The sequence below is a fragment of the Macrobrachium rosenbergii genome, chromosome 16, assembly GCF_040412425.1.
Source record: "Macrobrachium rosenbergii isolate ZJJX-2024 chromosome 16, ASM4041242v1, whole genome shotgun sequence".
In the NCBI taxonomy this organism is placed as follows: domain Eukaryota; kingdom Metazoa; phylum Arthropoda; class Malacostraca; order Decapoda; family Palaemonidae; genus Macrobrachium; species Macrobrachium rosenbergii.
Window position 1 is genome coordinate 18,709,643 of NC_089756.1, and position 26,583 is coordinate 18,736,225.

At 37.9% G+C, this 26,583-nt stretch overlaps 2 protein-coding genes across 8 annotated transcripts in view; one reads left to right on the forward strand and one right to left on the reverse strand.

Annotated features, from left to right (window-relative positions):
- l(2)gd1 (lethal (2) giant discs 1) overlaps window positions 1-11,854 on the reverse strand; it is a 30,276-nt gene extending 18,422 nt beyond the window's left edge. For both annotated transcript variants that reach the window (XR_010855632.1, XM_067118513.1), the window contains exons 1-7: window positions 11,285-11,854; window positions 7,497-7,635; window positions 5,622-5,725; window positions 3,624-3,883; window positions 2,978-3,269; window positions 2,066-2,399; window positions 880-1,022 (exon numbers count right to left, since the gene is read on the reverse strand). Coding sequence is in view for 1 of the 2 variants with exons in the window: in XM_067118513.1 (XP_066974614.1) it covers window positions 880-1,022; window positions 2,066-2,399; window positions 2,978-3,269; window positions 3,624-3,883; window positions 5,622-5,725; window positions 7,497-7,635; window positions 11,285-11,356 (1,344 nt within the window). In the remaining variant the exon portion in view is untranslated. The remainder of the gene's footprint in view (window positions 1-879; window positions 1,023-2,065; window positions 2,400-2,977; window positions 3,270-3,623; window positions 3,884-5,621; window positions 5,726-7,496; window positions 7,636-11,284) is intronic.
- Window positions 11,387-26,583, forward strand: part of LOC136847144 (N-acetylgalactosaminyltransferase 6-like) — a 73,514-nt gene continuing 58,317 nt past the window's right edge. The window contains exons 1-2 of one of the 6 annotated variants that reach the window (XM_067118524.1): window positions 20,903-21,137; window positions 23,250-23,374. The gene's annotated coding sequence lies outside the window, so the exon portion shown is untranslated. Of the gene's footprint in view, window positions 11,575-20,771; window positions 21,138-23,249; window positions 23,375-26,583 lie in introns of those variants that run through there. The other 5 variants (XM_067118528.1, XM_067118519.1, XM_067118525.1 and 2 more) reach the window with 5 other exon arrangements.

A 26,583-nucleotide genomic window follows, 5' to 3' on the forward strand; every position in this document is an offset into this window, starting at 1 on the left:
AGTTACATTTAAAAAATGTATAATCAAAGAATTGTTTAGTGATGCAACAAAAAAAAGTTTATAGAAACTGTTGCCGATGCACTAAATTTGACCATGTTATCGAACTTCCATTCAGATAAGCATACAAGGTCAGAGTTGACTGATAAAGAAAATGAAATAATAGACCAATTGAGATCAACAGGAGGGGACTGAGACATGAGTACACTACATATCTGACAAAATTCCGGCAATTTCAAAGATGACAAGCGTATACATGTAATGAATTAGTCTACAATTAGATCTAACATTTCCATGAACTTCTTTGCTCATACTGAGATATATTATCGCTAAAGTATAATTATACAATAATGTAATTTAACAGTAAATTAGTTTCTAACTCTCTAGGGGCTTCCAAAGCGTGGAAATTTTTTGACTGAAGGACAAAAGTTGGAGAAAAACAAATCTGAAATAGTTGGACTGTCAGGTGGAAAGAAAGCATAGAGACAATGAATGAAAAGAAAGAAAAAAAAAGTAACACAATAGAGGGCCAAAAATAAGCTGTAATGGGACACTGAAGGCTATTCCTTCCAGTATTTCATGATAATAGCAAACAAAAGGCATAAGAAAGACTCCTCTCAGTCAATGGATGCCTGATCATTACACTGCATTTCATAAGTGAAGTCCCCACTTAAAATGTTGCAATGTCCTATATAATGACACGTGCAGTGAATAAAATTCAAGCTTTTGCTTACAGTATTCTGAAAAAATCAAACAAATGTCTATTCTATTTCAAGTAAATGCTTATCCAGAAAAAAGTCAATTATTTAGTCTATCTCATACACATGGCCTCCCCCAAAATGATATCCACAATGCAACAGAAGGCAAAGCGTTCATATATACCCTTGCTTTGTCTCTTTGTTCGGTGTACTTTGCCAACCGCTGCTCAAGAGCTTCCATCACAGATGATGGAGATGCAGGCCCAGAGGCATTAGGAACATCTGCAGCTGCATTACTTGGCCCTTCAGGAATGCTGTCTGGTGGTTCTGAAGAGAGCAAATGATTCAAAACTATCAAAGAAGGCATCTAATTCATAATTAAATTGTCAAAACTTCATCATGGGACATTTACTATAAAATGACCCTTACGTAAACTAGTTGAAAATACAGCTTTAATTTTCCAGTATTTGAAAATAATATCAACTTGAAACATTATACATGTAATATTAAATTACTGCACATCCTACAGTTACAATGATGCCAAAATATGATTAAAAATATTACTAAATACAAGGAGCAAAAACTTTGACGAGTATTTGTTGATGACGACCAAGAGAAAGTTCTACTAAAGTTTTCATTCATTATGACACTTTAATTCCTAATTTCCTTTCAATGTAGGCCATAAAATCTGTTTTCCTACAAACATTTCAACTAAGTCCTCCAAGAACACTATTGTGTGTTTACCAGCATACATGCCACATTCATCAAGGATACTATGCCTATACTATACACTGATACATAAGACAACTGTTCATAATTTTTTACATCTTACAATGCTTTTATAATTTTCGTTTAGATCTCCGCTAAGATGAGAACCACTGTATTTCCAAAATAAAGTATAATTCTAAAATAAAAATTTTGCATTTAATTACTTTCTCAGATAAATAATTTTCACAACTTCATGTACATTCTTTTCTTATTCTTTCTTGCGCTCCAGTTAAATAAGTCATCACCTGGATGAGGGGGGGCTAGTTGTCTTACCTGACAGCTCACGTGCTTCTTCAATTACTGTACAGAAAATCTTAAAAAAGCACATCAGCATAGCGAACATCTCTCATGAATCTGTTCTGGTAAATATATGTTGTACATAAATAATTCTAAAGTTAAGATACCTACATGAACATGTCTACCAAAAACACACTTGGTCCTACAAATAATAGAGTGCCAAAAGACTTTCTCTTCTTAAAAAAACCTCTTGAGATAAACTGGTTAAATGATTCAGGAGGAAAAAGTGACTAGTGTGTCAAATCTCGAAAGACAATTACCAAATACTGTACTTTTAGGTTAACAAAAACACACTCTTTACTCACCAGTCTGTTTATTTTGTGTTGGAGGAGTGGGTGCAGTTGCAGTGCTTGCAGGTGGAGCAGTAGTACCTGGAGGTCCAGGTAACATTGCTAAATCTATAACCTGACCACTCTCAGCCGCAGCTATTAGTGGATCAAAACGTTTCATGACCCTCATGAAGTAAACAGCAGATTCCTTGTCACCACGTTTTTTTGCTGCCAATGCTGCTAATTTATACTCATTCTGACGTGCTTGTATAACACCTGCAGTGCCTGACAATGAAACCGTTCGTTTCAGGGGACCACTTGATGTTGATGTGGTTCTCTGAAGGGGTGGCTTATTGCTCTCTGTTGAACTCTAAAAAAAAAAAAAATTGAAATAATTTCCTTCAGAAAAAGTGCCATTTTGAAATATTACTTTGTTTACAAACTGACCATATAATAAATAACATATAAAATTAACAAATCTTGATATAAAATTGATTTTAATAATACAACTCCTTTAAACTCAACATATTACTCAAAAATTACATATTGTAACTGCCACCAAATGAAAATGTTCCAAATCACCTCTCACAGGAAGACTATGTTACTCAAGTAGTAAGTAAAGGACTAAATAATTAAACCATAAAAAGGTATGAAAACGTGCCATTTATATCTACATTAACATGATTTGTTTGTACTATGCTAGCCAAACAACCTTGATTTATAATGTTTGGATCCAAAACTTGAAATAAAAGAGGATAAAACTATGCAATAATACAAGGGAAATGAAAATAAATCAAGGATTAGGAAAATTAAAAATATACAAAACTCAAAATACACACCTGTGATTCTTTAATCAATCTAAACATTACATTCATAGGTGACCCATCTCAAGACATCTGTATAAATACCTAAACTTGTATATAAAATGGCAAAAACTCTAACACACACCTGTGGCCGCGGAGGTAATCTAGGTGTGACATTCACAGGTGGCCCATCTTGGTCTTGAAAAGCTGCATCATGCAATATTGAACTGGGAGTAGCAGATGGGTCTCTAATGTGGGGAGGTAAAGGCGGTGGGGGCAGAGAGTCTTCAGAAGAGGGCACACCTGCAGATGATGAATCTGATCCTTTTCCAGATGACTTAACAAGAACAGCTGGAGGAATATCATCTTCGTTTACAGGCCTTCCCGCTTTGGCTGCTTTTTCCATTTGATGTAATGTTTTGAGGCCTCGATTAAACCTAGTGATACAGGACACAATATAGTTTCACTAACTGAAAATAACTTCATGTGTTGAACAAAATAATGGATGCAGTTTCTGGGGTTCTACACTCAATGAAGGGGATTCCTTACTCTTTAGGTAACAGATCTTATCTGATATGTATCCAAATATGGATGCTCATTGTGAACCAAGGTGTATGACTAGTATATACTGTATGATGTTTATATTCATGAAAGATATTCTCAGAAAATCATTGTACTGTATTTGAATTATAAAGTAAATTATTTATGAAAACAAAAACTAATCAAATAATCTTTTAAATACTCTTACACATCCTGTACAGGAGGCAAATATATTGCACTAAAATCTCTACCTGCGTGCCCTAGATGTTTCTCCTGAAGCTTTGGCATTTGCCTCAGCCTCTTCATACATTGATATTCTCTCTGCTAATAGTGCCACCAGATTGCTTCCTCCAGCCATTGGTCTTTGTCTTGGTGCAGTGGGTTCTGGATTACGATAATCATTTGCAGGGGGATCTGGGGAAGGTCTAGCCGGAGGTGCTGGAGCTGCTCTAACAGGAGCAGGTGGAGGAGAGTCATCATCATCTCCAGGACCAAGGGCAGATAATTCTGCCTACAAAGGGGAAAAAATATTGGTTTAATGACTCATACAAAGTTCATAAACTTCCTGCAAATCTACATCACACTTCACCATTTTTACATTCAGCTTGAAGCGTATGATTTCTATGCTAACAATAACAGATTACACTTGACATATTTCATATCCATGAGTTTGTAAATTTTCTTGCCAAAAAAACTCATCATGAAAATCTTATTAATTAATTTAGTAATTCCAATATTGAACTACGTTGATTTGTTGCACTCTTTATTACCCTTGCTGCCTTGCACTGAATCATATACATACACCTATACCTCTAAAACATCCAAATTATTTTCCTAAAAACATGGTTTAAAATCTGCAATGAAATTTACTTTGAACATGAAATTATGCAACCTTCTGCCATTTACAAAGAGACTCTGATTTATGAACAGTAGTTCATAAATCTAATGGTTACTTTTTTACCTTATAATGATATATCTGTAACATCCACAATGACCTCTTAATATTTCTATCATAACTTCCCCTAGAACACCAAAGAGATATAGCAAAAAAGTAAGATGCATTTCCTTAAAAAAAAAAAAAAAGACTGATTCCAGTCTTATACATACTCTGTTACCTATGCTATTCAGAAAGAAAACTTTTATGAACCTGGAAACTGATAATTACAATTACATATTTGATTATAAAACTTATTTCAAACATGGTCAGATTAAAAGTCAATTTTCTAAAAAAAACACCAACTGAAGTACAGAATGCTTTAGCAACCCCAAATCAGTATGGTAAAATTCCATGTTAACATGTACTGCAGGTCTGCAATCATGCTGATACACTGAGCAATTATCAGCATGGAACCAAGTCCCAGGCCAAAACTTTAGTTACTACCATGGAGTGGAATCCCAAACCAAAACTGAACAATCATTAACAAGAAACAACACCTTATAAACAATGGGGCAGTTATTAACAATGAACACAGGCCTGGACCAAAAGAGTCACAAACAAGAAATGTAGTCCCATACAAAAACTAAGCAGTTATTAACAAGGAACAAAATCCCATAAAAAGAGACAGTTATTAACTAGGAACAGAGCCCATACCAAAATCTTGAGTTACTAACATGGAATGGAGTCCTGGAACAAAACTGAGCTGTTATTATCATGGGAAAATATTCCATTAGAAAGGGCAGTTATTAACAAGGGACTGAGCTATGAAAGTGCAGTGTTGTTCCAGATGTAACTTGATGAGTTATCAAAGAACAGAATCCCATACATTAAACTGGCAGTTACCCACAAGGACAGCAGTCATATACAGCAGCATCTCTTTTGCAAGCTCAAGTTTGATACTTTTCTTTTGGGTTTATATGAAATCCCATGCATGCCAAAAGACCTAATTACCATTGCAGAGTATGACTGTCTCCTGAAATGTTTTATTATACTATCAAAATTACTTTTACACTAAAGACTTTTGTATTAAGATGAACCATATATTCACTCTTGTTGAACCCTGTATCCATGTTTTACTTTCATAATTTCACCACTTACAGATATAATTAATAATGTGTAGCATACTATATTTCTTTCCTCATTTCAGCATTTCACTTCTCAGCTCTTTCAGATTTAATACTGATGCTACCATGATACAGGAGAAAATATTTTTTTATACACTGGTCTGAAAAGTAAAACATTTGGCAGATTAAGATAAACTTTTCATATGACTTCAAGCTAATCTTGTCTTCTAAACATCTCAAATACTTACCAAAAGTTCTGGGTCATCTTCATCTACCAGTTCATCATCATAGTCATCTCTCATGCATTCATTAACCATCCTATCCAACTCCCCTGCGGGCACTGCAGGTTTACCTGCGTAAAATTCAAAATGACAATGAGTTTCTGGACTAAAAAACTTATGTATGGATACATTAAGTATATGAGAGAGAGAGAGAGAGAGAGAGAGAGAGAGAGAGAGAGAGAGAGAGAGAGAGAGAGAGAGAGAGAGAGAGAGAGAGAGAGAGAGAGAGAGAGAGAATTAATATAAAATATATACAATATATCAACACAATGAAATTAGATACAATAGAGGGAGTATGAAATTCCAACAACCCCAAATCCAGATCATAAATGCAGTAATAAGTTTACAGTTATTGATGACATTACAGTACAATATTATTTGGTTTTTAATTATCTGTCTTATCCAACTTTTTCCTTGGTGTTCTAAGAAGTGCAGTAGATTCTCTGGCCCCATTCTACTACTGAACAAACAATGCAATGTAAGAACATTAATCTATGCACCTAATTAAAATCCTTAAACATTTTTTGGTCTACCAAAAAGCCACCTCTTCCGAAGTCCTAAAAATTCAATGTCAAGAATAGAAACACTAGCAGTGGTTCCTCAATACAAAATATTGCACAAAATGAATGCAGCTAACAGAAAGATTAATTTTTAGACAGCAACAGAAGCTGTCATTGAGAGATCCCTGTAATTACCTATAGTACAATTATTTTTCAAAAATAGTTAACTAATACTGTATTGTTTCATAATAATTTATGCTAGTTTTATTTTAATTTATTGTGCCTGTTCTGCAAAATCATGTTTTGGTAAACAAAAGAACCAATGATAAAATCCTCTTATTTCAACAATACAATAAAATGCTGGTTTTTTGGATGAATTTCAGTGATGCTTACATAATGGCATCTTATCCTGAACAAACCAAGGTCATTAATTCTAACCATTATGTACAGCTGGCTGCAACTGCACCCACAATACCCAGGAAAATATAAAGCAATTGCTGTACTCTGAATAAGGATACAGTACCAGTGACATGTGAATGTTGGGCAGCAAAACCGTGTAAATCCGAGAGTCAACCAGGTATGCCAGAGAGGTACAATATTCAGTCTGTCCCATCTCTACTGACCTTTTAACATAATCTCATTAAATCTAAATAACATTCCATATTGTATTTTGCCCTACTGATATCAACATTTTCCAGATGTGAAAAAACTTGATCATTTATCTTTTGAAGGGTTTCCAGCTTATGAATTTTGGTTGTGAACACATTTAAGCTAATTGCCTGTTTTGTTGACAGAAAATTTAATTTACAAAACATTCTAAGCAGAATAAAGAATAATTATATATTACAAAAAAATTTAAATAAAGGTTGACGGACAGTATACAAATCCATAAAATGAGCTTCACATACCTTAAAACTGATAGGATTCCTCTTTTATTATATTTTTTTATTTATATTTTCTAATACTGTACAAAGAGGTGAATCTAAAGGTAAGAATGATCCCCAAAACATTTCTATAGGAGATAAAATATAAAGTTGAAGAAAAAATAAAAAAGTTTCTTAATTCTCCCAAGACCAAAGAGAAAGCTTTACCTTTAATAAATTCTCATTTTTTATTTAAAGGGTACAAATTTGCCCACAATGACAATTCATAAACAGAATCCACTTGTACCTCAACTTCCAAGTCATTTAGACTACTGTACCTTAGTAGTTATTCCTCAAATGAAATTCTACAGAGTAAGTCTGGTGTATCAACATACAGAAAAATATTATATAACAGACTGACTTTAAAATAATTAGTTCCCTTTTAAACAAAACAAAGCAGGCTTTGACTGAAACTTTACCTCGCTGACGTGGCTTCTGGACACCACCACCTGTAAGAGCCAGTAATTCAGCTTCCAAATCACCATCATCGTCGTCATCACCATTTCCTTCACCTGCTAGATTTAATCCATCAATATCAGGAACTTCCATCAAGCCGAACTGTGAACAAATAAATTACAAAAATCATATTGCTGTAGAACAAAAACATGCTCAACAGAAGGTTATGGGGAATTCCCATTTAGTGTCCCTTGCATGGCATACTATGAGACAATACTCAAAGTTTTTAGTATCACTTAAGCCCAAGTTACACTACTCTCTGACTCTTACTTTTCATGGGGTCCCTTTAGTCTCTCCCCAATGAGCTGTCCCACTTCTTTAACTTTACCTTGCCCCAAAGTTTTACCTTTCATTAAAATACAAATTATTTAAGAGAGCCCCATGAGAGTCTAAGACGAAGATATAGTGGTCCTATTGCACTAATTTGCAAGCTCAATAACAATAATGACAGTAGAATTTACAACAACATGGTGTTCTTCATGATAATGTAGATATACAGCATATAATATTGTTTTCATAAACAGCAGAATAACTAGTATGAATTTCTGTTACATATACAACTTCTGCTCACAAATGAACACAAACAAAAAGTAAAAATAGATCAGTACACTGTATAAATTCCCATTACAGTATAACCTATACTGCCTTCCTTTGGTTGCTCATGATGAAATCGTTGAGAAAAGAACACAAACTAGCTTCAAATAATATTATTCATGGAAAAAGGCGAGCTACAAGCACTGCGGCCTGATTTTCTTCCACATATGCTATCCATATTTCTTGTTACCTACATAAAAACCACTATAAAAAAAAAATTGGGTTTGTTCCAGTAGCTGTCTTTAAATGTCTCTTTCATAAATCATCCACATTATATAGTGTATAATTAAATCATCTCTTCCACATGCATATACTGTACTGAACTGCCAAAATTTTACTGACACTGAGGTACAGTAACACAAAAATTAACCACATTAAATCTTAAACCTACCTAAGCTATAATTTTTACATCAGAAGCATTTTAATACTCTTTCCTCAGATTTCTGTTGTGGTTGAATTATTACATTTCCATTTATCAAATAACTTCACATATCTGTGGCATAATAACTTTATGAAGGAAAACATTAACTACTGTAATCTTGATTATTTTTAAAAAGCTGCATCTATAGAAAATAGAAAAATTACAATATGCTTAGGCTAATATATAACAAAGAACATTTTCCCATGAATGTTAGGCATACTCCCCACTTTCCAAGAACACATCACTGTTATAAAAAATTTAAGGTAAACAATAAGAATAAGGTAGGTTAAGGGGTTGTCTGAGGAGACAAAGCCCCTAGGATAGGTTAGAATATATATCCCTGCAATTATCATCCACATGTCAACATTTTTTAACATATAGTTTTTCCTCCTCGTGAATTTAGTAAAGTGTACCCTCTGTTGACAATTTGTCAGTCACCTGTTGCTCTTAGTATCCTCACTCAACAAAATACATAATAGTTTAAACGGTAAATTTTTACAACAGTTCCAACGCCATTTTTCTAAAGTAATTATGTATTTTCATGTGTGTTTTAATGTGTTCTGAATGGTTATGATAGTAATACATCGGGGAAATTAGCTGTTTTTGAGTTACTAGTCTATACACCCCTACTACATCCAACAAGGTTGGGGACCCTTTGGGAATGGGGGGGTTTTGGGTGGGGTAAATCACCATCGACACAAAACAGCATTTGAATTAATGAATAAAATGAGGTAAATCATAGCATACCTAGCACGCCATAGTCAGGCAACGTAGGCTAGTGTAATGTAGCCTAACATCCCTTAACCAAAAGGGGGTGGCGGAACGGCGCTTCGCGCCTTATCCGCATTTATGATTCATGGCAGGTTCGTATATACTGGCAAGAGGTAATGTTGCGCTGCGCGTGCTAGCCACAGGGGTTACAGAAGGTAAATCATGTTACAATATTATTTTAAAAACAATTATAAATTTACCTTATTTGGGTGGACACAAATGTTTTGATGGGTTATATCCAGAACAAGTTGGTTGTGGCTCATCTACAGTGTCATCGTCGTCGTCATCAGAAAATGATTCCCTAGGTGGTGATGGTGGTGGAGTGTCACTTAAAGGTGGATAAAATTTAGCAGCTTCAAGTAAAAATTGGTGTAAATCTGAACTGTGCTGCTGCAGGTAACACTCCATGTTGTCTTTAAAAATCAATGCACCGTGTTTCATTTTCAAAGAAATCGTGAATTAAGCGAAAATAATCAAAGTTACAAGACGAACACAGACTGGACATGACCTCACTCTATGACAGACTTGAACCAAATGGCAAGGGAAAATGTCTGACACCTGTACGATTGTCACTAGGTCACGTGACTCCCAGACAACACGTAGCTACCCACAATGCAACTTTAAGGGGGGGAAAAAATTCGCATCAGAACCACAATGCAGTTCTAAACAAAAACAAACTCGCATCAGAGTACAAACGTGTCCGTGTTAAAGTAAACAAAACACTTAGAAATTTTTCGAGGATGGGGATTATATAAACATACATATCTCGGATATGGTGAATTTCCCCAAAAAGTGTTCAGAGACAAAGTTTAATTACTTTTTATGCAAAATGCATCTATAATACTATAATTACTATAGAATGAATTGGAACTATTGTAAAATAATACCGTTTAAACTACCTTACCTATGATGCTACATCACCACTGATGATACCATTACTCAAATGTTTTTATATTTCCCCATCAAAATCCCTGCTTTCCTAATACCCTGAACTGTGATCACAAACTTATATGCAGGGGAATGAGAACTCTAAACAAGTGGTCTGCCTCAACAATTATAGTAAAAAATGCTAGTTAGGACCGGGTGTGCAAGGTTAGGCCAACATGAATTTCACTATCTCTTATAATTTACATGGCTAGATCAGGATAGGATTTAAGGGCCAGGTAAGGAATGGTATCTCTAGTTCATTTAAGTAGGTTACGAAACATAATTGTACTTTATGACATTTACGTTGCTTTAAGCAAGGTTAGGGGGTAGGGGGTGGGAGGGGGTTGACCAGGTAAGGACAACAATAGGGTAAGTTAGGTTAGGTTAGGTTACGTTAGAATACATCCTTGTATTACTCTAACATATAGTGCTCTAGGACTTAGTACCCTAGTTTAGAGAAGGTTAAACGGTTAATCTATGCTGGGCTATATCCCTACAACACTTTTTACATTTTCATGCTTTGTAAATTTTTTGGTGAATATTACTGATGAACAAGCATGAACAATGTATTTTTTCAACTAAACTAAATGTGTTAGTCTTTGATTTCTGCCTTGTGTTTCGTGCTCATTTTTGGTTTTCCCCTACCCAAAAACCCACTTCCTATTTGGGTCCCTCAAAACTGTAGAGTATAGGAGTAGTGGAAATAACAACAGGTGAATTGTCCCAACACAAATTAAATTTGCATAAATATACGATAGCCCGCCTGAATATTTATGATTCACTTAGGCTATCGTAAACATTGATGGTGCAATAGCAGAGTCCGCACACTCACATATTTCAACGAATATATGTCGAATTTTACCTAACAATATTCAGACAGCACAAGCGTGACATAGCCTACGCCGCAAATAACTAGCCTAGTGACTGACTAGCGTTGCTTTGTTCAGAGGCGACTAACCCTTGTCCTGTGGCATGAGCTAGGGCAAACTAACGTTACGTACCCATGTCATTAATCTCATCTAAGCGAATAATGCTTACCTGAGCTAAATTGTTACCCCGCCGGCGCTGCTGACCACCTTTCGCCTTATCATCTTTGCGGCCGGAAAACATCCTGAGCCCATTAAGGGAGCAAATTTCACTAAATAAAGGTATACGTCAGGAGCTCTGACTTCCTCCACATTTGTTTACTCACTATCAGCTGTTTTCGCTATTTCGAACAACAGACGCGCTCGAAGCGCAGTTTGCCTAAGTGACTGACGTTCAGTAGAAGGTTATGCTTTTGTTGTTCCCGGATTTCGTGCTCATGGTGGAAAACTGCTGCTTCCTCGGTGAGTTTGCGATTTTCAAGCGATGCATGAATGCACCTAAGTGCTCGAGAGCATGTAACGTCGCGGGTAATTCCGTCATACGTCGCGTCGTATACCTTGTTTACTTCTCAGTGTATAGGTGACGTCATGACAGGTCGCTGCCAACTTTTTATTGGGATAGAATGGCCTTGTATACCCATACTTTTGTTTGTTGTCAGTGTCACCTTTTTGCATGCATTCAAAGTTTAAGTGGAAGATGGCAGTGTCCCATGGTATTGTCAATGCTTGCCCTCTTGCACTTGACAGGCTATGGAATTGACAGGACTCAGGTACCATCCCTTACCTCTCCGTGTTTCATTTCGTGTTATCCTAGCCTAATTCCATTCCATTTTTTTCTAAATTCGAAATTCCCTTATATGCAGTGTTGCCATTATATGTATTATATACTTTGTATTGGGCAGTTTATTGAGCAGCATTTTTGGTCCGATTGCCTCAAACCATGCCGGGTTCAAGTCCAAGATGCCTCCCTTTCATAGTTTCCCATTTAATTTCATCCTTATCATTGTCAACAAACGTGCGCTTTCTGTCTTATTCCTGACCATGAACCGTTGTTAAATTCCCGACGCCCGATGTATGGTATGCTCGTTTAGGGCCAGAAGCCGGTAGCAACTCCAATTGTGGGTTCGAGTCATTAACAGCTGGGTTGTGGGATTGTGTGGGACCGCTAGTAAATCTCTCTCTCTCTCTCTCTCTCTCTCTCTCTCTCTCTCTCTCTCTTGCTCTCTCTCTCTCTCTCTCTCTCTCTCTCTCTCTCTCTCTCTCTCTCTCTCTCTCTCTCTCTCATTATAGCGTTTTGATACAAAACTGCAGTTATGAGATTACCAATTATGGTAAATGATAGAGCCACACACTCGGTTAATGATCACGAAAATTGCATGGAAAAATTGCACTTGTGAGCCCAGGTGTATGGGATAGATAATTAAACCTGGTTTCGACTAAAACCTTTGTATTCCATAGGCTAAACGAATAACGATAGCCACAGTTCAACAGCACTTAAATTACAGTGTAACCGCAAGGCGTATCTTAAAAACGCTGTTGAACAGTTATTGTTAATCGCGTCATATGGTAGGTAGCAGATGCATGACCTCCACATCGCTTTCTGTTTCGCTGAACTGGTCAACCAGTAAAATAATTTTACGAGAAACTCCCATTTTTGTGGTAGTTCGACCAAGCAGTGGACATTTTCAGGTATTTTGCACTGTATTGTCAAGGTGTAGATTTTTTCAGCAATTCACATTTCGGAGACCATGGTTTTTATCTGGTTTCTTACATTTTGATTTTTCATCGTCATTCTTGTTTATTAAGCCCTCCTTTCGTTCCTCTTTCTTCGAATGTAAAATTTGGTGATGCTAACTATTCCCCTACATTCGGCCGGTTAGTTCTAAATACCTCTCATTAATCTGCTGAACTGTTCGCCCAAGTCAGGTACTGTACTTGACAAGATTGCCAGGTCATCCAAAGCTTGGTTGGTTGCTAGACAATTCGAGTTCTTCGTTGGGCGAGTCGGTAGCGTTGTGGGCTAGCACTCGCTAGGCCCGAGTTCGAGTCTCCGGCCGGCTAATGAAGAATTAGAGGAATTTATTTCTGGTGATAGAAATTCATTTCTCGCTATGATGTGGTTCGGATTCCACAATAAGCTGTAGGTCCCGTTGCCAAGTAACCAATTGGTTCTTAGCCACGTAAAATAAGTCTAATCCTTCGGGCCAACCCTAGGAGAGCTGTTAATCAGCTCAGTGGTCTGCTAAAACTAAGGTGTACTTAACTTAAGCTAGACAATTCGTTAAGAACGGTTTGTTATTAATCACTTCATCCAAAACAGCTGTTTGTTAAATAGTTCACCCGAAGTAGTCAGATGCTAAGCTATTCAGAGCAGTGAATTGCTAATCAGTTCATTAGGACAGTTCACATAGAGAGATCGTGGTTAAGCACTTTCACTTTGTTTCACTTTGTTTGGTTTTATGTACAGCCCCCACAGGGATCATTCCCTCTCCGGTGCGGCGGGCCCTTGTACGTTTTCAAAATAAGGTGCTTCTTATATATATTTTATAATTATCTTTCAGTGTTTTCTCGTCAGTGTCGTAGCTCCTGCAGGATAGGAGAGTCTTTAGTTCTTTTTTTTTATTTGCTTTCTTCTTATTAAATTGCATAGATTAATCAAAGCCATGATCCGTATTTTTTTTTCACCTTTGACACATTCTTTATATACTGTGCACTTATTGCTATATGTTTTATGTTTAGTATGACTATGACCTTTCTTTACACAATTTTTACACTTGAAGATGTTGCTAGCACATTCATTTGATGTGTGATTTTCACCACATCTAGGGCAAGCTTGGTCATTTTTACAATTTGCTGCGCTGCGACCAAATTCCTGGCATTTATAGCATTGATAGGGCATGTAACAGTCGAATACTTTGCAACGGCTATACAGTGTACACAATTTGTCTCCTCTATCATAGATAGCCTTTCGTATTTGTGGTGTGCATTTGATGATACAGTGTTTATATTTGTCATCTAAGGCTATCATTTCCTTTACAATTTTCAGGTCGTCATTTTCAGAAATGAGGCTACTTATCCATGGATTTTCCTTCACAATGTTATCGACAGTGTCACCTTCATCCTTCGGGACATGGACTACTTTTGTTTTTGGTTTAAGTTTACCCTTCTCATTTGACTTTGACTTTGAAAGATCGCTTGTCAAGCATTTCACCCAGAGTAGTCTTACGAAGTGTATTCAGAACAGTCGGTTGTTAAGTGGTTCACCAAAGCGTAAGGTTGATGGACAGTTCAGTCAGTAGTCAATTACTTGCCGTTCACCATAAATAGTTGCTAAAAAGTTCACACAGATCCCTTGGTTGCTGAAGCAGTTCACCCTGAGTAGTCAACTGCTAGACCTTCATTCTGAGTCATTGGTTGCTAAGCAATATAAAGTTGCTGAACAGTTCATACGCACAATAGTTTCTGTACAGTTCACTTAGAGCAGTCAGTTGCCAATCAGTTCATCCAAAGTAGTCAGCTGTTAAACTAATCATCTGAATTAGTTGGGTACTATTGCTTTTCAGTGTTCAGGTTCCCTTCTAGGGTTTTGATTAATGTTAACTAGTTCGTATGTTGAAGAGACCTTTTCTGTCACGGACACTGCAGTGTGGCCTTCGGCCTTCTTCCGCATGGTTTTGTTACTTGAAATATTTGTCGCTAAGCCCAGTTGTTTAATTTTTCTAACTCGTGTTTCACTCGTGTTTCACTCGTGTTTCAGTTGGCGCTCCTTTATGTATCTGTATAGATGTTTTATGGTTTTACACATTTTTTCTTGTATTCGGTTCCTGTTTTGATTACATAAGGCTTTTTAATGCGTAAACATTTAAGTAAAATTTATTTGCAATTTTTAGGCTAGGGGTTTCTTCCGTATGGGTGTGTACATATATTGACAAATAATAATAATAATAATAATAATAATAATAATAATAATAATAATAATAATAATAATACATAACATGCAGTGTGTATCCATGTGTGTATATGTACGCAAAATGAAGATCCCCTTGTCCAAGGATTCGGACTACATTAGATTTTATTACCCACTGGTTCATGGAGATGTCTCCGTCAGTTGGTGAATCTAAAGGTATTTGTTTTATGGTATTGTTACTAAGTAATAATAATTACATGTAATTTAATAATCCAGCCATTCGAGAATTCAGTAAATGTCAGGGCATCTAAATTACTGCGTTCAGTTACCTGATCATTGATGCTGAAGTTTTTTTTTTTTTTTTAGATGTTTTGGGTCATTTGTTAATCCCCTCATAAGCAGGAGCCTCTGCTGGCATAAGGCCAGCTTACCCTAACAACAGCACAACCTCCCTGCAAATAGTGAAAAGTTTATTGCCATTGAAACCAGGAGTTCCTCAAAGGCATGGCATTAGCACCATGCGTGTTCAGTGTTTATCAACTTTGCCCGGGAGTTTTGTCGGATTGTGCATTTTGTTCCCAAATATTATGAGTTGGGATTTTATTTTTGTCCGTCGGTGAAAGATATTCCTTGCCATTTTTTGTCCTCTGCCAGCTGCCAGCCGGACAGTTGAGCTTATTCTCTTTCAAAATTAAAAATTGCCAGAGACTGTGTTCTGCATGGCATAGAATGTAGACCTATAGAGAGAATATAGAGATGTGGAGATTGTGTTCTGCGTGGCATAGAATGTAGACCTATAGAGAGACTATAGAGATGTGGAGATTGTGTTCTCCGTGGCATAGAATGTAGACCTATAGAGAGAATATAGAGATGTGGAGATTGTGTTCTGCGGGGCATAGAATGTAGACCTATAGAGAGAATATAGAGATGTGGAGATTGTGTTCTGCATGGCATAGAATGTAGACCTATAGAGAGAATATAGAGATGTGGAGATTGTGTTCTGCATGGCATAGAATGTAGACCTATAGAGAGAATATAGAGATGTGGAGATTGTGTTCTGCATGGCATAGAATGTAGACCTATAGAGAGAATATAGAGATGTGGAGATTGTGTTCTGCGTGGCATAGAATGTAGACCTATAGAGAGAATATAGAGATGTGGAGATTGTGTTCTGCATGGCATAGAATGTAGACCTATAGAGAGAATATAGAGATGTGGAGATTGTGTTCTGCGGGCATAGAATGTAGACCTATAGAGAGAATATAGAGATGTGGAGATTGTGTTCTGCATGGCATAGAATGTAGACCTATAGAGAGAATATAGAGATGTGGAGATTGTGTTCTGCGTGGCATAGAATGTAGACCTATAGAGAGACTATAGAGATGTGGAGATTGTGTTCTCCGTGGCATAGAATGTAGACCTATAGAGAGAATATAGAGATGTGGAGATTGTGTTCTGCATGGGGCATAGAATGTAGACCTATAGAGAGACTATAGAGATGTGGAGATTGTGTTCTCCGTGGCATAGAATGTAGACCTATAGAGAGAATATAGAGATGTGGAGATTGTGTTCTGCGGGGCATAGAATGCAGACCTATAGAGAGAATATAGAGATGTGGAGATTGTGTTCTGCATGGCATAGAATGTAGACCTATAGAGAGAATATAGAGATGTGGAGATTGTGTTCTGCGTGGCATAGAATGTAGACCTATAGAGAGACTATAGAGATGTGGAGATTGTGTTCTCCGTGGCATAGAATGTAGACCTATAGAGAGAATATAGAGATGTGGAGATTGTGTTCTGCGGGGCATAGAATGTAGACCTATAGAGAGAATATAGAGATGTGGAGATTGTGTTCTCCGTGGCATAGAATGTAGACCTATAGAGAGACTATAGAGATGTGGAGATTGTGTTCTGCGGGGCATAGAATGTAGACCTATAGAGAGAATATAGAGATGTGGAGATTGTGTTCTGCGGGGCATAGAATGTAGACCTATAGAGAGAATATAGAGATGTGGAGATTGTGTTCTGCAGGCATAGAATGTAGACCTATAGAGAGAATATAGAGATGTGGAGATTGTGTTCTGCAGGGCATAGAATGTAGACCTATAGAGAGACTATAGAGATGTGGAGATTGTGTTCTCCGTGGCATAGAATGTAGACCTATAGAGAGAATATAGAGATGTGGAGATTGTGTTCTGCGGGGCATAGAATGTAGACCTATAGAGAGAGTATAGAGATGTGGAGATTGTGTTCTCCGTGGCATAGAATGTAGACCTATAGAGAGAATATAGAGATGTGGAGATTGTGTTCTCCGTGGCATAGAATGTAGACCTATAGAGAGAATATAGAGATGTGGAGATTGTGTTCTGCGTGGCATAGAATGTAGACCTATAGAGAGACTATAGAGATGTGGAGATTGTGTTCTCCGTGGCATAGAATGTAGACCTATAGAGGGAATATAGAGATGTGGAGATTGTGTTCTCCGTGGCATAGAATGTAGACCTATAGAGAGAATATAGAGATGTGGAGATTGTGTTCTCCGTGGCATAGAATGTAGACCTATAGAGAGAATATAGAGATGTGGAGATTGTGTTCTCCGTGGCATAGAATGTAGACCTATAGAGAGAATATAGAGATGTGGAGATTGTGTTCTCCGTGGCATAGAATGTAGACCTATAGAGAGAATATAGAGATGTGGAGATTGTGTTCTCCGTGGCATAGAATGTAGACTTATAGAGAGAATACAGAGATGTGGAGATTGTGTTCTCCGTGGCATAGAATGTAGACCTATAGAGAGAATATAGAGACGTGGAGATTGTGTTCTCCATGGCATAGAATGTAGACTTATAGCGAGAGTATAGAGATGTGGAGATATATTGTTTGCGTGCATAGGTATGTATATAAATTATTGTGTGTAACCAGGAAATTGACGTAGATTGAAGACCTGCAACTTGTCAGTATGACAGTGATGGAAGTGACACTATTGGTCACATTCGTCACGATGCCATGCCCCATGATGCTGACAATTTGATTTACAGGTATGTGTAATGAAGGTGAATAGCAATACTGTGGCAATGAACGCTTGAGTTCTTCCATGGGTTTCTTTCAAGGGTTTTTCAGGCACGGTGAGTTTCTGGGGAAGGCCCGTTAATCTTTTCACACACATACACACACATATGTGTAGCCTATATATAGATGTGTATATATATGCATTATATATCTCTCCTCTCTCTCAAGGGATTATCCTCATTGGTAAATGACGCTCCTTAAGTATACACACACACACACACACACACACACACACACACACACACATATATATATATATATATATATATATATATATATATATATATATATATATATATATATATATATATATATTTATATATTTACACATATATATAGGCTATATGTATATATATACATTATATATATGTATATATATGTATGGAGAGAGAGAGAGAGAGCCTCTCTCTCTCTCTCTCTCTCTCTCTCTCTCTCTCTCTCTCTCTCTCTCATTATGCTTACCCACGGCAGCTTAATCCTTCCGACAATTTCTCTTGATGGAAAGAGATTATCCTCATTAGTAAATGAGCGCGAGTAAGAACGTCATACGGAACGTCTTAAGCGACTTTTATTGTGCGTAAAGATTGCCCCCAGAACACGAAAACATTTGGGTGAAACAAACGCGCCCGCACACACACACACACACACACACACACACACACACACACATAGAGCCCCGTAGGGGGTTAGTGCCTTCAGTGCACCTCATGCGGTGCACTGACTTAAAGTTCTTTACAGTTTGCCTCCGGCCCCTAGCTGCAACCTCTTTTGATCCTTTTACTGTACCTCCTTTCATATTCTCTTTCTTCCATCTTGCTTTCCATCCTCTCCTAACAATGAATTCATAGTGCATCTGCGAGGTTTTCCTCCTGTTACACCTTTCAAACCTTTTACTGTCAGTTTCCGTTTCAGCGCTGAATGACTTTATAGGTCCCAGTGCTTGGCCTGTGGCCTAAATTCTGTATTCGATTCAACACACACTAGTCAACCTGATGTGTCAGAGCTTCATCATATTCATTTTAGAACAGGGGACTCTCCCCTTTCCTAACGCTGGACCTACTTTTATTCTTGAGAGAAACTGAAACGTTACACCCACTACAGTCGATTTACTGTCTTATACTTGATTCAGTGCATGGGTTAACAAACACGTTCTTGAAGGCTCCGGCCCGTTTGGGATTCGAACCGGGGAATTCCCGTGGTGAGATGAAAGTTTTTCCACTTGTTGGACCGGAAGATTTTAGTAGACAGTATTTATCAAGGAAACAGAAGCTGAGAGGAAATTCCATCCCAGAATGGTTGGTGTTGGTTCTTTTGTCGATTTCGTCTCAAGTTTTTCTTCTTTCTTTTAGTTTCTGAAAAAGAAAACTATTGAGATGGCTTTGTCTGTCCGTCCGCACTTTTTCTGTCCGCCTTCAGATCTTAAAAACTGCCGAGGCTAAAGGGATGCAAATTGGTATGTTGATCCTCCACCCTCAAATCATCAAACTTACCAAATTGCAGCCCTCGAGCCCCAGTAGTTTTTATTTTATTTAAGGTTAAAGTTAGCCATGATCGCTAACGATAAAAGACAGGCCACCACCGGGCCGTGGCTGAAAGTTTCAAGGGCCGCGGCTCATATAGCATTATACGCTTTACAGAAAACTCGATTACGTCGAGGAAACGTCGACTCATTGTGTAGATTTTGTGTAGCTCCCATTCAGCTGTCTCTTTTACGGATGTAGGCTTATGTGACTATTGCCATTTCCAGTCATTGAAGACGTTTCTAACTTTGAAACTGATTACGAATTTATAAATTGTATTAGTTTATGCAATGCAGTAGTAGTAAAACTAGCTGTGCTTTATTGCAAGCAGACAATGCCCAAGGCATAAGAATATTTTGAAAAATTGTTGACTCTGGCCTGTCAGTTGTTGTAATGTGTGTATCAGTTTTATTTTTTTCCTAGAGAACAGTGATAGTCTGTGGGTAATGAACCCCTTCAGACATACTGTCATTAGCCATATGTTGTAGTAGAATGAAGGTACTCGGTCTGAGCCTCGGTACGGTACGTAATGTCCTAATGTTCTGGGTTTTCCGTCTCGACCATCTCTTGTATTACCATAAAATTTGACGGCAAGGGTACACCAGTGCAGTTTTCTGTTGAAATGATACGTTGACCAAGAAACAGATATGCATATGTGTATGTACACGCTTAACATACAAGAAATGCTTATATGTAGTACTGTGCATGTGTACGTATGTATGTTTTCCTTACATACATATTAATGATGTATTAAAGTTGGGCATCTAGAAAATATAAGGAGCGAAAATACGTGTATTTTGTCCGAGTAACGTTGCATCTGCTTTAAGCAGCGAATATAAAGTGACTTTGGGTCTAAAAATAGATAATGCGATATATTTGGAACTGTTTTATTGGCGTAAACTGAAACGAAGCTAATTGTTAATCGATAGGGATGCTATGTCTCGTATGGATAGATTCGGGAGTGTCAGTTGTACCAAGGTTTTACCTACCATTTTATAACCCACTCACCCATCTCTTCACACACATACAGACACACGACCGATCTTTTTCCTTCTCCGTGGAAAGAACGAGCGTGTTCCAAGATGGGGGAGATATACAGTAAAAGTATGTATACCTACTGTATACCTAGTGACCGGAGGTCAGAGGGCACATAGAGAAAGAGAGAAGGGGAAGCGCTTGGATGGGGAGGGAGACCGCAAGAGCTGAATCGTAATAGGACGAGGCTATGAAACCGATGGTTGTAAGGCCAGGACAAAAGGGAGTCGGAAGGTCAAGCAACTTGCTGCGGGAGAGAGAGGGACGGGACTACGCCAGGCTTTCGTTGTGGGTTGTGCAGTGAGTTTCAAGACAGCGTCCGGGTTACCTACCTAGAGTCAGGCGAGCGCTCGGCCTACATATTGCATGTCGGTTCGCTGCAACGGTGGTTTTTGTTATTAGTTCCTACGAGGAAAAACTGCCGGGAAAACGCTTGTGAGGAAAAGTTTAATAAGACGAGATTGCGCCGGTGTGTCAGTTGATGCAGGACAGGTATGTGTTACTAGACATTTTCCTCTTAATGTCTTGTTTTGTCGAGGTCGCCCGCACCAATGTTACTTTCTTCAGCAAAATAATCCTATTTGCTTATACTTCGCTGCTGAAAATCATTGATAAGAGTCACGCTTTAAGTGGAGAATTTATGCTCAAATCGCTTGGTATGTAACCTTTAGGGTAACTTTTAAGCGGGTAACCTTACGATAATCAAGCCTCGATTTCAGAAAGTTACTTTTGATTAGATTAAAGAACAGTCGTATCTGTGTGCAAAATATCGTAGTTATTATTAAAGCTATATGGAGTACTCGATAAATAGCAGTAAAAACGAAAAGATTTTATAGTGCATTTTTAGGTATATGTAGCTTCTAAAAGCGCAATGCCATATTTCTATACCCACGCCGTGAAGCTGTTGGGGTAAGCGTACTCCAGGCGTGTACGGTGAATCCTTTTGCCGTGAAGCATACGGTACATCCTGAAGTCCCTTTACCGCGAGGCTGTTCAGGATACGTGTACTTCCTGACACTGTATCCTTTTGTATTTTGACCGTGATATTGTTGGGGAATGATGTACCGAATATCCTTTTTACCGTGAAGATGTATGTCATATATGCAGGTTCACATGTTTGGTATTTAGAATATTGTTTCGTGAACGTGATCATCAGAGTATGCATAGGCCTATTTATAACATGTTTTTAAAACCTGCCTTTATTCACTTATAAAGTTATAGGAAATGTGAAGGTTTGTTAGTGCATATACTCAGTACCGTATTTTTTAAAATGAGTTTTCACTTGAGTGCTGGAGTTGACCAAGTTGAAGAATGTGAACAATCTAAATCGATGTGTATTTTATTGTGTCACATGTGGGCCGTGAACTCTCATCTGATGACTAGAGTTTGTTCTTTTAACTGTCTTCAATTTGTTATTTGAATTTTAGTGCTTCTTGATCTTGATTTCTTATTCATTTGAGAGACAGGTTTGTTATTACCTAACGAGGGAATTTCATAAACCGTCAGTTTATTACTGTATTCGGATGTGTACCTAAATACATAGTCAAGATGCATGTTCTGCCCATTTTAGATCCTGTGGTTCAAAAAGCCCAATTTTTCTTTTCAATGATGTTGTTTATTGCTTATGTAAAATTCCCATTGGTTTTAGTTACGTTTTATTTTTCATCATTTACGCATTTCTGTATGTTCTTATATTTATTCTTTCTTATGTTTAGGATAAGCTTCAAGTCTTTCCAACATTTTATTTTTCTGTAAAAGAAAACTATTGTGACGGCTTTGTCTGTCCGTCCGCACTTTTTCTGTCCGCCCTCAGATCTTAAAAACTACTGAGGCTAGAGGGGTGCGAACTGGTATATTGATCATCCACCCTCCAATCATCAAACATACCAAATTACAGCCCTCTAGCTTCAGTAGTTTTTTATTTTATTTAAGGTTAAAGTTAGCCATAATGCCATAATCGTACTTCTGGCACCACTATAGGTACCAACAACACAGGCCACCACCGGACCGTGGCTGAGTTTCATGGGCCGTGGCTTAAAGTTTCATGCAGCATTATACGCTGTACAGAAAAATCGATTGCGCCGAAGTTTTAATTATTTTCACCAGCCTCTGCAACTTCTCAGGTCTGGAGCCAGTGAGTCACATTACCGGCTTGAATTCTGGATGTGATTCTTGCCCTCTCTCGTCGTTGTTACGAGCGGCTCATAAAGAAAACAAGTAAAAAATGCGCTTAGTTTCTTCGGCGCAATCAGTTTTCTGTACAGCCGCTACAGCGCATAATCAAGGCCACCGAAAATAGATCTATCTCTTTGTGGTCTCGGTATAATGCTGTATGAGTCGCGGGCCATGAAACTTTAACCACGACCCGTTGGTGGCCTATCTTATATCGTTGCCAGAAGCACAGTTATGGCTAACTTTAACCTTAAATAAAATAAAAACTACTGAGGCTAGAGGGCTGCAATTTGGTATGTTTGATGACTGTAGGGTGGATGATCAACAGACCAATATGCAGCCCTCTAGCCTCAGTAGTTTTCAAGATCTGAGGGCGGACAGAAAAAAGTGCGGACGGACAGACGAAGCCGGCACAATAGTTTTCTTTTACAGATAACTAATAAAAAAAGAAAGAAAACAGGACCTTCGATACCATAAGACCAATTTAATCCAGCAACAACGACCACCGCTGCCATTCGTGTCCAGCCGCCATATCTCAGCGTCGAAGTAATGCAGAGGTAAATTTGGCGAGGTGTTTCCCGGCAGTCGTTTATTGATGGCGGACTCCGTGAATTTTCTCTTCCATTTTATTTTTGTTTATATGTAGTGGGGGATCAATAGGAGACATGCCTCCATTATGATGTCAGAATCGTCGAGTCGTTTCCAAAATAACGAAAAAATAAATAAATATCAAATAAATATGTGTTCCGATGAGGGTATTTTTTTTTTTTTTTTTTTTTGGCTTTGCCATCGAAATCCACACCATTTAAAAATCATTCATTTGAAAGATAACAGCTGTTGCCATTCGTTTTTTGTAGTCGTAATTAAATATGAGATTTTACTGTATTTGTAGCCACTGTACCTTCTAGGATTTTTTTTTTTTTTTTTTTAGTTCATTTGCTCTCAAGCTTTCGTATGTCGGCGTTTTTCAACGCGCAGGCGTATTAGGACTGATCGTGCTCTCGTTCGCTACAGTGGAAATATAATTGAATAATCCTCGTCTAGATTTGGCTTCGTATATCACCCAGATGGCCATTTCTTGGTGTGAGTACCCATTGCATTAATTGGACTTTACGTCACGCCCTGGGAGCTTATGAAGAATGTGGCTATCGCGAAATTTATATTAGGATCTTACGGGTATTATATTATATTCTGTTGGGAGTAATGGAAAGTTGCCATGCAAGAAGTGACGATATTCTTTTTATTTTACATTCGTTTCACCGCACCTTTCTTTGTCCTCCTTTGAATTGTAGTCCAAGAGTACATGTGTGACATTATTTATCTTATTCCACCATGATATTATAGTTACATTCGACTCTTTATGATTCTTTTGTTCTTGTCCTTTTTTTCATGAATTCATGCTTTGTCATTACCAACTTTTGTTACCTGCTAACATTTACTGTTTGTTTTACCAGCCATTACAGTCTGTTCTTTAGGCTGCATAAATTTCACAAAAATAACTGTTTAGCAATGGCCACTAGTCTTTCTGTTGCTGCAGCGTTCATAATCCACCGTCAAATACTCCCAGTGAATTTATCAGCTATCGTAAACGTAACTCATCTCACCCATTCCACTTGGCCGTTTCGTAATCTGCACGTGCAATGTTGAGTCTTGTCATAACTTGTATAGGTTACCGAAGTCGAAAACCACACGCCGTTGGACAGACACGGTTTAGACCTTGGGCACAAACCCCAAAGATCATCATGGGAGTAGGGGCGTTGAGCTGGCGTCCGTGATCCCCAACCCTAGCTAATGAACAGAAGGGGAATACCTTCAGGAACCACCCTTTGATTTACTCCCTACGGCAGTAACACGCTTGCTACAACGCTTGTCACTAAGTCAGTTGAGATCAGTGGCATTGGGTGTGGCCTGTAATTGGTTCGGTGACCTTCAAAACGGAGGAACACTCAGAAGCCATCCCTTCATATATGCTCTTTTTTAGACGTAGCTGAATCTGGTGCCCATTCATATCAGGGTTGACTGGTTGGCAGCAGACCAGGCCTGAACCATGGGCCTTGCTAATGCAGCCCGATGCTCTACCGTGGTGGTCATATGGCTTGCAACAAAAGTCACCATTTCCTAGGAAGTGCCAATGGCTTGCAATTCCAATGCACCTTATCCCAAGGCAGAGGAGGTTGCAAGAGAGAGTGGTGAATCCTTTTGAGGAAGAAATGGCCCATACATGGTGGATAAGCCTATTTCCCGGGGCCAACAGCGCCTACATATGTCGGACCAGTCTTTTTTCCTCAGGATTTCCATCACATTGGTAGAAACAGTATGATCTGTATACCGTAGGAAGTTTGTGTTTTGGGTCCAGTCATAATGTGTCCCAAGCCAGAGTTGTGCCTAGTAAAGGGTTGTGAACCTAGTGGCGGGAGGAAAAACCACCAAATTACAGATATTCTTCAAATTAGACCAGTGGGAATCTTATTCTCACGCTTGTGGAATTCCTGGAAATAAAAGCATTCTCTCCACCCTGGATGGTGTATAAGTCACCAGTTGTCCCCAGACATGGGTCTTGAAGCCATATACTGTGCACATGTTTGCAGATAACCAGAAATGTAAAAAGATAACACACAGTTCTCTGCACAGCACAGGGATGTCATCATTGACTTCGTAGTCTAAGCTGGAATGTGTTAGTACATCGGGTACCTGGAATAAAGTGGTCATGATACTCCCCTCTCTAATGAGAGTGCTAGGATTAGGTTACCAGGCAACGCAGAGTGCTTCAGACATGCTCAGTTAAATTCCAGTTTGCCTCCGTTGGCCTAAGCAGTGAATTACACACTTACTATTTAGTTGAGTGCGGTGTTCTCACAGCCAATTTAGAGAAAGGCCAGGGGCCTCATCCCAAAACCCAAAATACTGAAAATAGAAGTGTAGCACAGTTAAGACCCATCCAGTCTGAGGGATATATATATATATATATATATATATATATATATATATATATATATATGTGTGTGTGTGTGTGTGTGTGTATGTGTGTGATGTGTATTGCATAAACCATTCCTCTCTGTTATCTAATTACTTCGCAGATTGCATATAGAATCTCGGAGAAGCTGCTTCGCGAGATTGCCCGGCTTGAGTTTTGATTGCATCTGCAGCATTGCACTTAAGCAAATTAGTTTGATCCTTTTATCTACTATCTGGCTTCATTTCACTGGAATATATATATATATATATATATATATATATATATATACAAAAATCCAGGAAGGAAAGAGAAATGACGGAGTGCTGCAAGGTCTTTCGACTTATAGTGCTTTACTCTGCTAAGTAAAGGACTATAAGTCGAAAGGCCTTGGAGCACTCCATTGTTTCTCTTTCCTTCGTGGATTTTGTCTATCACGTTCCATATTTTCGTGATTCAGTTACACACACACACACACACATACACACACACATATAATTTATATATATTATATGTATATGTATATGCAGTACATATGTATATATAATTATATATGTGTGTATTTTATATGTATATATATACATATGCATGTGCAAATATAATATTTTCAGTATTGGGTGAACAGACCACAATATTTTTGCAAGCATGTATGTGCGTTAAAATAATCAATCTTGATCAATTTCGTGGGCAAGTGGTTTTCAATTTGTTCTGCCAAATTTTTTCGATATCGAAAATCGTTGCCTGTGGTAATGAATCCATCGGTTCCTCCTGTTCTGTATGCAAAGCTTTTATTATGCATTGCAGTCCCCCCCC